This window comes from Gossypium arboreum, chromosome 3 (genome assembly GCF_025698485.1).
Source record: "Gossypium arboreum isolate Shixiya-1 chromosome 3, ASM2569848v2, whole genome shotgun sequence".
Classification (NCBI taxonomy): Eukaryota; Viridiplantae; Streptophyta; class Magnoliopsida; order Malvales; family Malvaceae; genus Gossypium; species Gossypium arboreum.
Window position 1 is genome coordinate 135,377,125 of NC_069072.1, and position 13,691 is coordinate 135,390,815.

A 13,691-nucleotide genomic window follows, 5' to 3' on the forward strand; every position below is an offset into this window, starting at 1 on the left:
TATAATTACATCACTGTTCTTTGCAGCTAAGCTGTCAAATCTCCAACCTCTTTACACTTTTTTTTATTACAAATTCATTCTTTTACTCAATGTAGGGAAAAAAAACAAAAACTGGAGTGACCGCCCCAACCCCAAATTCAGTAAATTAAATGCATTTAGACCCTTCATTAATTGGTTTTTGCTATTTTTTGTGCCTATGATGTTTCATAACTTAAATTTCTTCTATTTTATTAGCATTACTAACAAGACTAATCACCGGTGTAGAGACAAATAACTTACATCGCTCAAGTGTTTATTGACATCAAATCTCGAGTTTAAATCTGGACACCCCCTCATCTTCCCCTACCCTTAATACTAATAATAATAGTAAACAAGACCATTATTACGTGTTTACTAACAGTAAAAGTACTATAAAGACCCTTATACTAGAAGTTAAATTTTATTTTACCTCATCTACTTAAAAAATGGGTAAATTAGTCCTTGAATATTATATTAAAGAGCAAATTGATCCTTGAGTTAAAAATTTCATTCATTTCTACTATTAAAAATTGATTATTGTACATCAATATGAGGTACACGTGACATGCCACTATTTGGTTATTCCATAAGGTATGTCAGTTTTTAACAGTACAAATGAATGAAATTTTTAACAAAAAGGATCGGTTTGCTCTTTGATCTAATATATAGGGACTAATTTGTCCAATTTTTTAATAGAGAGATAAAATGCAATCTAACTCTTAGTACAAAGGTCTCCATGATACTTTTACCTCTACTCGCTACTTATGTAGTAGCAAATAACCTGCTTTGTTAAGTCCTTGTTAACATCAAGTACTGAATTCAGATCTAGACAACCCCTCCCCTTCGCCCTACCCCTTAATAATAATAAACAAGACCATTATTGACTAGGATGACCCTCAATGCCTTTCATCCTTGCTAAGCTGCAAATACTAAAGTTTAAAAATCAAGGTTGTGCCTTGCACCACACACTAAAAGGGGCAAAAGGAAAATAACATTTCAATTAATTATTTGAACTCTTCAACTCTCATACTATTTTATTATTATTATTATTCAGGTTTCATATAGTATGGAATTGGCAGCCACATATGCATTATGTAACTTACCTAGTTTGATATGTATTGAATAAATATTTTAGTGAATTGAAGAGGAAGTAAGACATAAGCAATTGCAAAGTGCAAACTAGATAATGATAATATAGACTTTCCACCATATGAAAGCAAATAAGGGAATAAAAGATACGTAGTACCTCTTGGAATATGACAGGCACTTAAAAATTTCGATAAGGGACAACAATATGCATCCAAAATGATTATTATTATCGCACATGGTAAAAGTCTAATAATGCCATGGCATAATATACATACATACATGATTTAAGCTTTTATTGTTGTAGGCGCTGAACTGATGTTTTGGAATTTATGGCATAATGAAACGATATTATAGACAAACAGACCTACTACAAAGAATATTTTGATACCCATAACAGGCAGCATCTATATAATACTTGCAGTGTGCAACAAAATGGAAATTAGATCGATGGGGGTGATTTAGAAGTCTTCGTCTAGTTTGAAAACGTAGTTTTTACCTCCGTTTTGAAGGCTTGACATAACAGATGCTTTCTGATAATCACCAACCCTCCTCTCAAAGAAGTTAGCTTTTCCTCTGCGAAGTCAAAAACACGTTTAAGAAGATTAAGACTCTAAATATGTCATAAACGATAATATAGACCTAATCACCATAGGTTATGCACACACTAGAATACAAAATGCAGCAAGTCAACAGTTGAATACTATCATTACTCACACAGCTAAGCTTGACAAGCACTTGCTCTCAAAAAAAGGGGGGGGGGGGGTGTTAACTATATGATTAATCAATACTCGAAAAAGTCAATGACTGTTACAATCCCTTACCACACAAATTCCTTACCTATATGTTATCATGGTGATGTTAGAAGGGAAGACTTATGTAGACACTCACATTTCACATACATGTCTCATTTCTGCAATAATTCCTTTGGGACCAATGTTAGATGGGTCCCGTCAAGAGCAAGAATCATTCAAATCAAAAAGTTCAAAAAAGGGAACCAAATATGGTAGAAAGAATGCCACTGACAAAAGGGTGTCTGTGTCTTAATTAGGTGTAGTAGAGTCCAACTTCAGGACGTCAGCTTAATAAAAGATGTTGCAATTGACATTACTTTTATATAATCCAATAACTTAAAACCAAAAAAATGCAGCAATATGGGCTATTAATACTTACTGTAAAGATATAAATTCCATCCAATCAAAGGGATTTTCGACGCTGTACTTTCTTTGACAGCCCAATGAAACCTGCAAATAAGTGGGAAACAAGTCACTAATTTAGTTCTTTACACCCAACAAAGCCATTTCAACTATGAAAGATATCTTTTTAAGTTCTCAAAAAATCATTTCTTTTAATCAGGAAAATCATCCTGCAAAATCATATATTTCAGAATGGTAATACACCTTTTTCCTGTCAAATCCCTGAAATTTTCTTTAAAAAAACAGATTAAAGATTTTATAAATGTAAACTAGATTTCTTTACCCACTTGAAGTTAAAATTTTGAGCAATTCATTCATGAAGAAATATAATTTTAAGGGAAAATCTTGAAGCAAATATACAAATGATCCTATTGATGATACTAGTAACATTTCATGATCATGCAAATATGTTTTTGGATTTCAGTGTATTACATCAACAAAGAATGATCAAATTTGAAAGTCAAATGATCTATTAGTCACGTGTTAAAACATCTCTTCTTATTTCGGATAAAGTTATATCAGTTTAGGATTAAGAAATAAGATTACAAGTTATATGGAATTAATATAAATGTGTGTTTTGGTGTATCCGTATAATATTCAAATATGAATTTTTTAAATATTTTTCATTCTAGGTGGTTCAAGATATCAAGCTAGAATTATCAAAATGAACTGTTAAAAAATAAACAAATTAACAGAAATATACCAGAAGACGATCAGCAACGAACTTAATGTACTGGCTCATGAGTGTCGAGTTCATGCCAATAAGTGCACAAGGAAGAGCTTCACACACGAACTCAGTCTCGATTTCCACTGCTTCATGAACAATATGATGGACTTTTTGCCATTTAAGTTGCTTCTGCAGCAACCTGTAAGCAGGTGCATTCAAATTCCATATCTTCTTAAATACAACCCACATATCCAGCCAATAGGGTTAAGATTCACTCCATTACTTTTTCATCCATTAACATCCTATACAATGATCATCACCATTCAAATGTGTAGGACCCATGTAAGATTCATCTATTAAATGTGAAAATCAACTTGTGAATGGTGATTAAACATGCACTGGATATTAATGAATGAAAAAGTAATGAAGTGGAGCCAAACCCCAGCCAATGGTCCCCCCCCCCCCAAAAAAAAAAAAAAAGTAGCAGCAAAAGTTCTATTATCGTTTTCAAATATATTTTAATAAAAATAAAAAAATAGAAAGCTACCCGTAAAGAAGGCAAGCAAAGTCACAGTGAAGCCCCTCATCTCTAGATATAAGCTCATTTGAGAATGTCAAACCAGGCATCAGTCCCCTCTTTTTAAGCCAGAAAATGGCACAAAAGCTGAAAAGCTCAATGATTAATCAATAAAAAGGAAATGTTAAAAAATTAAATCAAACTTCATAGTAGAAAAGTATAAGAAACACAAACTCTAGAAACAGAAAGAACCTAATGGATAAAGAAAATTAAACTTCATAGTAGAAAAGTATAAGAAACACAAACTCTAGAAACAGAAAGAACCTAATGGATAAAGAAGATTACCTTCCAGAAAAGAAGATTCCTTCAATACATGCAAAAGCCACAAGTCTCTCTGCAAATGAAGTGGAACTGCATACAGACAAAACCAAAGAGACCTTTTAAAGAAAGAAAGGTACTGCAGTGCTTTGACTTAACGATAGCTAGTTTAAACTGTAAATACGCTTGAGAACCACAAAGATGCTGACCAAACAAATTCCAGCTATTCAATGGTGCAGAAAGGAGCCAAGGCTACTGAGCTCAATATTTGATCCATACATGATCATTGCAAATCAAGTTCTACCATATCTAGGACAAAAATTCTGCCTTAAATATATCTAACAGGCACAATGATCAATTAAAGCTAGAAAAACCTTGGTAAAAATGTTCTATTGAACTTCTAGTCCAACATGTTGAGAATTCTTTAACCAAATTGCTCCTTTGGCTTAATATATTAAGTCCCCAGAGAGCAGGACATGAAAGTAATACCTCTGAATCCAATCCATAGCCCATTTAGCCTTCTTACTGACGCAAGGGATGCTTTCAATAGCATTGAACAATCGATGTTTTTCTTTGGAATCCTTGATATATGTCTCCAAAAGCAAGCTGTACATTTCTAACCATTGGCAGCAGAAAATATTCTCAATCAGGTAACTCTAATTCAAGATACTGGGAAATCATCAGAAAGACCACAACTTAGTAAATGCTTACTAGGCTGCAGTCTTGTGTTGACAGTTAAGGCCAAATAAGTCTGACAATCTAGCCCAACCAACAACTGACTCTTGAAGGTTAAACCAAGCCCTAAAATAACCTAAAAACGAGTTTGACAACCTCAATAAAGATTAACTGGGACCAAGACTGAACAAGAGGCTGGACTCATCTTTACTTTTCAAGCACCAAAAGTCATTTGTAATCATTAGAGAGGGCTTTCTCCAGAAGTCTGAAATGTGGCTGTAAGCTAGATTATACCAAAACCTGCAAGCCCTTGACAGGCTAAATTGGCCAAGAACTTTCTTGTAGTAACATCTAAATGGTGGCACACATTAGATGTGAAGATAAACAATTCTAGTAAATGATCAATTTTCTACCAGAATGGATATTCTCCATAGCAATTTGAAATCCGTAGAATGCCCGGGCCTGAGAGAATGGGAAACCTGATATTAGATTAAAAAAAAAACTTGAAAGAACAAGGCTGATTACTGGTTTCCAAACAACTATCCCCTACCTTAATGTAAAACAAACTGGTCATTAACGGCCTTTAAGTCTACAACTAGCTAAGCAGGCAAAATCATTAAGAATTAAACAGAACATTATCCTGATATTACCCACCAGACCCAACACCGTTGCAATATGATTCTCCTATTATAGTCATTCATATAAGAATGAAGTTATCCTAAATTGCAAAACCAGACATGAAAAGTATAATTAAAGATACTAGTCCCATCGGTACTCACAGGCATTCATAGAATAGCCTGCAAAACAACTTAACAAATACCTACCTCTGGAATTTGAACATCATTTAGGAATCTTGCAGCCAAGTTCTCCAAAACTATCCCATCAGATGCAGCAAAAAAGGCCAGCACATGGCTTATGAAGTGTTTTTCTGAGCTAGACAAGGTTTCCCAATGCTGCACGTCTTGTGAGAGATCAACCTCCTCAGCTGCAATAACATTAAAAAATGATGAGAATGAGGTCAAACCAAGGGGAAGGAAATTACTGGACAAGGTAAAGAAGATATGAATAGTAATACATAATAGGAAGTCGATATAAACAGATAAAAGATCCAAATTAAGGGGTAAAAAAGCTTACAAAGAAGAATGGAAAAAAGGCTCATTGCACTATTTATACAAGATTGCTAAGGTTAAATTTCCTAAGAAACATCAATCAGATTAATTGTTCTTTAAGTTTGGAGGTCAACTTCTATGCAATAAAAATTCATTTCAATTAACCAATAATCCTTCCTGCATGACTACATTATAACAAAACAATGAAGAAGCGTGATAAGAGAAAAAGAAAACAGTTCCAAGAACATGAAAAGAAGTCTATATCAACATTTACAGAAGGTAGCTTTTCGTTATCTTATTTGGAGGGATAACTAATGGTTTGAATGCTTTTTCTCATGACTGCCAGCCAACAAAAATTTAAAAAAAAAAAAATTCAAAACCATTACAACATATGAACAGTATAAAAACAATGATGTTGATACCAAAATTGCCAATGCAACAGTCAATTCCAAAATTCAACCATGCAAACAACCCACTTTTCTTTAACCCTCTGCCTCCAGCCATTAATTTGACTTCCCATTCCATTCATACAAAGCAAAGTTCATAAAATCTAAAACAAACCCAACTTCAAATAAACAAAAACAACATCAAAATCCCAAGTTAGAGAAGAAAAAAAATAACACAAAAAATGACCAATAAAATTCTGAAAACAGAGGGAAATAGGTAGTACCAGTCCAAAAACTAGCCTCAGCCTTCTTGTACATCTCCCAAAGTGGTTGATAGGTAATGGGAAACATACAAAACCTTTGGTTTTGTTGTTTTAATATAGGCTCTTCCTCTTCCTTCTCTTCTTCTTCCACTTCTTCTTTTCCCATTACTCTCTGTTCCTCATCTCTCAACGAACCCATTTTCTCCCTTTTTTCCCCCTTTTTATCGTTACTTTCTACAGAAATTGAATGAAGGAAAAGAAGAAAGATATAAAAGAAAATGAAAAACCCTACAAAAACCCTTCCGTGAAATGAAAACGACAGGTTTTGTATGATTGGGTGGTACGAGAAGCAGATCTTTTTGGCATTCGTTCTTTTCTTTTTGTTTCGAGTGTCCTTCGGTTGCATGCTTTGTATTTATTCGTTACGATAGAAAACGGCGTCGTTAGCAGCTTTTCTGCTAGTTGTGGTGTTAGGTGCATGATATTGGGTTTTCCATGGCAAGGTGGGCCTTATGCCACCATATGAAATTTATTATCACAATTTACAAATTTTTTTTTTTTTGGCCAACAGTCACAAATTACAATTTAGTGTGATATATGAAAACTATATTTTGCAAAATTTAATATCATTAAGATATGGATGCACACCTATAAGTGATCGAGTGTAATGGTAAGATATATTGCATTTTCATAGAGAAAATATAAATTTAAATCTTGACAAACATTGATGAACAATTAAAATATAATTACTAAATGACTAGAGTTCCCAAAAAATCATCTTCAAATAAATGATATGATAGAATACAATTAAATACAAGCCACTCTCCCCCATCGGTTTAATCGTGGCCCCTATCAATGGGCGCTATAGCTCAAAGAGAGTAACAACCCTTTCTCCCAAAAACTTATCCACAAGGTAAAATCATAGTTGATTTCATCCCCCACCCCCAATATCTCCATCAAGCACAAGGTCAACATTCTCTTTCTCGTGCAAAGACAACCCTTGCAATGTCTCATCCATCCCCAACAAAACCAAGAAGTGACTGAACCAATCAAACAAAACAATAACTTTCGCTAGTAACTTGACAAAGCAACGACAAACTTGCACTCACAACCTTAGCCGCAAACCGCGAGAGGTAATAGTTTAGAGATAGATTTCTTCACAATAAGTGATTAAACTTTTACTTGTATAAAAAAACTACGGAAATATTTTCTATTTCTTTCATAACTTTTCAATAAAATCAAATTAATTTTTTTTCTAAAAAGATATACATATACATTTTGTTTTTATTGATACATTGACAATATTTAATAATATAATAAAATGATAATCATATTTAAAATTTAATTTATAAATTTATTATATCATATTATCAAATTTAATATTTTTATTTTTATTTTTATTTTTAAATAACAGCCACAATATTCCAAATGTCGAAGAAGAAGGACAAAATTAACTTTTCTATTCATTTTAACACTTAGACTTATTAATTAAACATTTATCTTTGCAATTATTTTAATTTTTATTTAACTTTACATGCTTAATATATATCTAATACAAAATATTACATCAACTGATTTTCGTAAAAAAAAAATCACAATAACCTTCTTATTATAATAATCATCACATGAAAGAAATATTTTGGAAAGAAAAATATAAAACTAATATTTATCACTTTAACTTTTAGGGTTTAATGGTATGAAAGAAAAAAAATCAATTAAATTCCTTTGAATCTTTTATACCCAAATAAGTTCTTAACAGTGATGAAGCCCGAGCCCATAGTTTAAACGGGGCTATTTTTTTAAGCCCATTTTTTAGGCTTAATACTTGAATCCTCTTAAATTTCAGGACAGCTTTTAGGTCTGGGCAGATAGCTCGACCCATAAACAGATCTACTTGCCTCCTAACATAAAAAAATTTTTATTTAGGCCCTTTAAAATTTATAAATTTATAAATTAGTAATGGTAAAATTGCAGTTTGGCTCCCAAAAATGATAAAAGTTTGATTTAATCATTTAAAAATTATAAAGATATAGGTTATTAAAGTGGTGAATTGCATTTTTACTATTGTAAAAATATAAAATTTAATTTCACTCCCCAAAAGAAAATTGGCTTCTCCCCTGGTTCTTACACCAACAAATTTGATATGTTAAGTGTTTTGATCGTTAAATCCTAAAAGTAAAAAGATTTCTCCAAATCCCTTTCAATTTTAAAATTGAGTAAATTGGTTTCTTTTAGAAAAATCGGAGTAATTAAGGACAATTAATTACGATGTCAATATTTTTCAATTGTACACAATTTTGATTGGTATAATAACAAATTTAGCCGTCAAAGTATACATATTCAGTCAATTTGGTAATAATTTAACAAACTTAACCAACAGCATTTATTCAAACGTGTAAATATTGAGACTAAGGCTTAGTTTAGATGGGCGATTGGGTGCGGTGCGATGCGTTTAGCTTACTTTTTGTCTCAGGTTACAGTATCACTACAGTATTTAATCTCACCGCCAGCGCTGTTTTTACACTAACCGCAAGTAAACGCACCGCCCCTCCAAACTCACCCTAAATTTGTTGAATTTTTTAGAATCTAGACCAATTTGACAAAATATGTAAATACCGGAAGCTAAATTTGCTATTATACCAATTGAAATTATGTACAATTGAGTGAAGACGTTAATGTTGTGATTAATCGTCCTTAATTGCTCACTTTCAAAATTTACAAGGATTAAATTGCTCTAAAAATTTTTAAAAGGACCAATTTGCTTTTTTTCAAAATTGAGAAAAATTGGAGAGATATTTTTACCAATCCTTATATTGTTGTTAAGGTGGCTTTCAATGATCACTAAGTCCCTTATCAAGATGCTAGCGTGACAATTCACATCAATGATTTAATTGGTTGAACTATTCTCTCGTAGGGCCAATAATTTTTTTTTATTTTAAGATACATATTGAATCGGATAAATGATCGTGTCTATATTGAACTGGTCTAATTAGTCGGTTTAGATTTTTCAACCATGATTTGACCTATTTTTCTTTTCACTCTATGATTGAATTTTTATATATGAAATTAGGGCTTGTTTAATTCGCTGAAAACAACTCCGGAAAAAGATTTATAGAAAATTTAATATTTTCTAGTATTTGATTGATTCTAAGTAAATTATTTTTGCTCTTCATAAATTTCTTAAAATCATTTTATAAAATTTAATTTAAACACAAAATAAACATCAAAAAAATATTTTCATTAATTAACTTAAAATTTTAAATTTAAGTATTAATTATAAATTAATAAACAACATTAATTTGGAACCTCCTTTTTATATATAAAAATTATTTTTTCTCAATAAATTTTAATTAAAAACGCACTCACCATTGGGTGAGGTAAGAAATCTTAGTTCTGGTATCTAATCTCAAGCTCGCTAATCATTTTTATATTTTTTTTTCTCACAAAACATTAATTAAAAAATGCACTTGTTATTAGGTCAAATAGTAAGAAATTCGATAAAATTTTAAAATTTATCCCAAAATAGGAATTTGTTCTAGCTCGCTTTTATATTCATTCGAACTCAATGTAGCTACTGAACATCGAAGAATTTTAGATAAAAAAATTACAACAAGCTTTTTTTTTAAGTCCAAAATTTCTAACTTGTGATGAAAAACATGAATCATAAAAATTATAAAAAAAACATTAATTATTATTATATTAATATAGTATACTAATACAAAATTAATATAAAGTTTTTGTAGTCTTTTATTTCAATATACTCTAAGCCGGGAAGTAAAGTTTATTGGGTCGGGTTGGGGTTGGATCGATGCAAAATTTTAAGTACGCTTTTTAGGTTTGAGTTCGGTTTGATTTGAAAAATAGGTTTAAAACTCTATTCAATCTCGACCAGATTAAAAATGTTAAGCTCGACTCGACTTGTTAGTATTAATTTTTAAAATTTTTACATATAAATAAATTTAAAAATATAATACATCAAATACACTAAAATATTAAGACACATCCTCATAGATTGAAAATGCATTAAAAGTATTTGTACTTAATTAATACTAATATAGTTACAACTTAATATTAATAACAATAAAATAATAAAATAATAATAAAATTAACAATAAAATAAAAATTATACAATATTTAAATAATAATAAAATAGCAGCAAAATGGCAATAAGATAATAACGAATTAATAAATGTTGTACAACTATTTTTTTTTAATCATCTCGTTTGACTTTTGTATTATAATAATAAATGCATTTTATTGAAATTCATTAATTAATAAATTAATTTCAATAATAAATTTAGTTCATCTCTTTATATTTTTATGGTCTATCTTCTCCTTTCTCATTGCTTCTTCCGTACTAATATTAAGTGTATAGAATAAACATGATTAAACAATAAATAAAGTGAAGAAAATAAGAATCAAAAGATCAAACACGTAAATTTTAAGTGGAAAATTTTTTAAAAAAAGGATAAAAAATTACGAGTAACAAGAGATTTCATTATAATAAATGAGAGTACAAAAGACGGAGAAAATTAAAAGAAAACTTGAAACCCCACAAGAAAAAACCCTTTGAAACAAATAACAAAGTTCGCTCAATCTAAATATTTTTGTTGTATAAAAGCTATGGAATATTTCTTTTTCGTCTTTGAATTTCATGGAAAGTCAAACACTGGTGCAAATTTAAATAATAAAAAATTGAAAATACTATAAACATTGAAAATAATTTTAACATAAATTTTAATTAAATAAAAAAGTTGAAAATACTATAAACATTGAAAATAGTTTTAAACATAAATTTTAATTTACATGTTTACGTATTTTTTAAAATTATATAAAAATAAAAACATTTTCAACATAATATTTGTTTATTTGTAAAAGTAATGCGTTTTAATAATTTAACAATTGAGTTAAGATTAGATTAGTGGGTGAAACTAACTTAATTAAACCGTAAAAATTAAATTAAAATAGTAACAATGTCATATTAAGCCATTAACTAAGTTGATGTTACAACGGGGCGAACTAAAATGAGAAGTTGCTTCTTTAGGCCCTTAAAAAATTATAAAATTTTAAGTTAATATGTGATAAATTATAGTTTGGCCTCTCAAAAATACTAGAATTTCAATTTAGTCCTTTTGAAAACCATAAAGATATAATCCAATATAAGGGTTAAATTGCATTTGAACTTTTATAAAAGTATATAACTTAATGTTTTCTGATAATCTTTTCGAGTGGATGGAGACCAGTTTGTGCTCTACAATATGGTTGACGAATATGGGGGTTCTCTGGTTTAGTCTTTTTGGTTTAACCGCATGACGCATATAGAAAAATATGAATCTCTTTATTTTTCAAGGAATAACTTGGAATTATGTTGAGACTATTAAGTCTTCGATGAGCTGGCAAAACAATATATTTGAGCACTTAAGCAGGATTCGTTTGGACACCTTAAATATGCTCATAAGTCTGTACAGACAGGAAACTGGATTCATTTATATACTGACGGAGTTGTTAAGTTGAATGTAGGGTGGGCTGCTGTCGAGGTTGGTATAATAACAAGATGGTTAATGGATCTCTGGATATAATCAGTATTTGGGATTTTGCTCAGTTTTTTATGCTGAACCCTGGGGAATTTTATATGGTCTGACTCTCATCCAAAGAGAGGGGCACAAAAAAGGTTTTGATCCATACAAATAACTTAGAGGCAGTCGAAACCCTTCAAGATATTCATCTGACTTAATTAACTTCAGTCTTGGTTAGAAGGATGCATATGACTTTACAGGCCATTGAGCAATGGGAAATTAAGTATATTCCAAGAGAAATAAATCGAGTTGCAGATCAATTAGCCAAGATGACATCGGAGAGGAACTTAGCTGTGCAAGTGTTCGAAGAGAGCCTAAAGGAGCTTCCAGTTGTTGTTGAGATTGCTAGAGCAACTAATTATTCATTTATGTTAGATTAATTTAGTTTGATTATGTTTTATTTTCCAAAAAAAAAAAAATCAATCATTCTCCTCTCATTCCTCTTTTATGAGTTTGCTGAGTATTTTTCTATTGCATTCTACTGTTGATTCTTGTTCTCGTTTAGTAATGAGAGAGCTTGTTGAATCATGAGATATATGCTATACGGTGAAATATTCATAAGGATCATAGTGTCCAACATAGACTTGATCATGGGTCGAGCTACCTGTCCAGGTCCAAAAGCTTGCCTAAAATGTAGTAGGGTTTGAGAAAAAATATAGGCCCGAAAAATGGGTTTGAAGAAAAAAACAACGTTCATTTTCTAAATAGGTCGATCTCAGGTAGGATTTGTTGGCCCAGCCCAAATCAACTGTTTTATTGTTGCTTCACTACCATCTGGCTATTATATTGCTACTATTTTGTTGTTATTGTTTTGATATTGTATAACTTTTTTATTATTATTATTTTTGCTATTATTTTAGAGGCATTTGCTTGCTAAATTGTAATTATTTTAGTGATATTTAAGTATAAAGACTCTTTTTCAATGTATTTTTAATTTGTTGAGAAACATTTATTTTAATGTTTTTAGTGTATTTAATGTATTATAGTTTTAAAATTTTTTATATAAAATTATCTAATAAAATTTAATACGAATTGGGCGGGTCAGGCTCAAGTTTAGCATTTTAATTTGGAACACCTTAAGTTTAGCATTTTAATTTGGAACAGCCTTAGGTAGAATTTTTAGGCCTATTTTTTAAGTCAGGCTCAGGCCTAAAATTTTACATAAACTTGTCTCAACCCAACCCATGGTCAGGTCTAGTCCAACACACCTCAAACTATTCAACTTGTATTTTTGACTCGTTAAATTGATGAATATAAAAGTTATAAAAGAAAGTTTCAAATTAAAAAGAAAATAAAGTTTGATTCAGATAACTCTTTTTATTTTTTGAATAATAAACCATACTGAATCGAATAAATTTCAACAATAAACAAATCGGAATAGAATTGAATTTAATAGAACCAAATCGGACGTTACTGTTCAAATCAATTTTCAGATTTATATATATATTTGTTTGACTCTACATATTATGAATCCCGAACACACACCATAGTTATGAACCAATTACGCAAAAGAATTCGTACTAATCTTTTGAGATAGGAACATGATCGTCTACTTACGAAATTATATTAAGTAGAGAAATTTTAGATTTTTTTCTCATCATAATTTTAAAGTCTCGATTACTCAAAATAAAATTAAATTCAGAAGTCGGTTACACTCGAAGAAAATGATAGCACCCCAGAATCTTCGAGCACGTGAAACCTACAATAAATTAGGAAATTTAGAAAGTGGTACCCAAAAGCTGCGGAATATTGCTTTTCCGTCTTTGAATTTTATGGAAAGAAGATTCCTATTCGCCAAATTATGTCAAAGACTGGTGCAAATTTAAAAAAAAAGTTGAAACTACTATAAACATTGAAAATAATTTTAATATATATTTTAA

General features: G+C 30.5%; 1 protein-coding gene across 2 annotated transcripts; it reads right to left on the reverse strand.

Annotated features, from left to right (window-relative positions):
- Positions 1-1,292: 1,292 nt before the first annotated feature.
- On the reverse strand, positions 1,293-6,678 carry LOC108474478 (ribonucleoside-diphosphate reductase small chain A). 2 transcript variants are annotated; one of them, XR_008280293.1, is made up of 10 exons: positions 6,257-6,678; positions 5,302-5,462; positions 4,891-4,939; positions 4,292-4,418; positions 3,830-3,895; positions 3,515-3,631; positions 3,004-3,166; positions 2,278-2,348; positions 1,945-2,017; positions 1,487-1,680 (listed from the first exon to the last, which is right to left on the reverse strand). XR_008280293.1 is itself a non-coding variant. In XM_017776415.2 (9 exons), exons 1-9 carry the CDS (start codon positions 6,639-6,641, stop codon positions 1,566-1,568), a joined length of 1,254 nt encoding a protein of 417 aa, XP_017631904.2. In that variant the 5' UTR covers positions 6,642-6,675; the 3' UTR covers positions 1,293-1,565. The 2 variants fall into 2 exon arrangements, 1 of the variants encoding a protein (XP_017631904.2); XM_017776415.2 differs by lacking the exon at positions 1,945-2,017 and having other exon boundaries at positions 1,293-1,680; positions 6,257-6,675.
- Between the last annotated feature and the right edge of the window lie 7,013 nt (positions 6,679-13,691).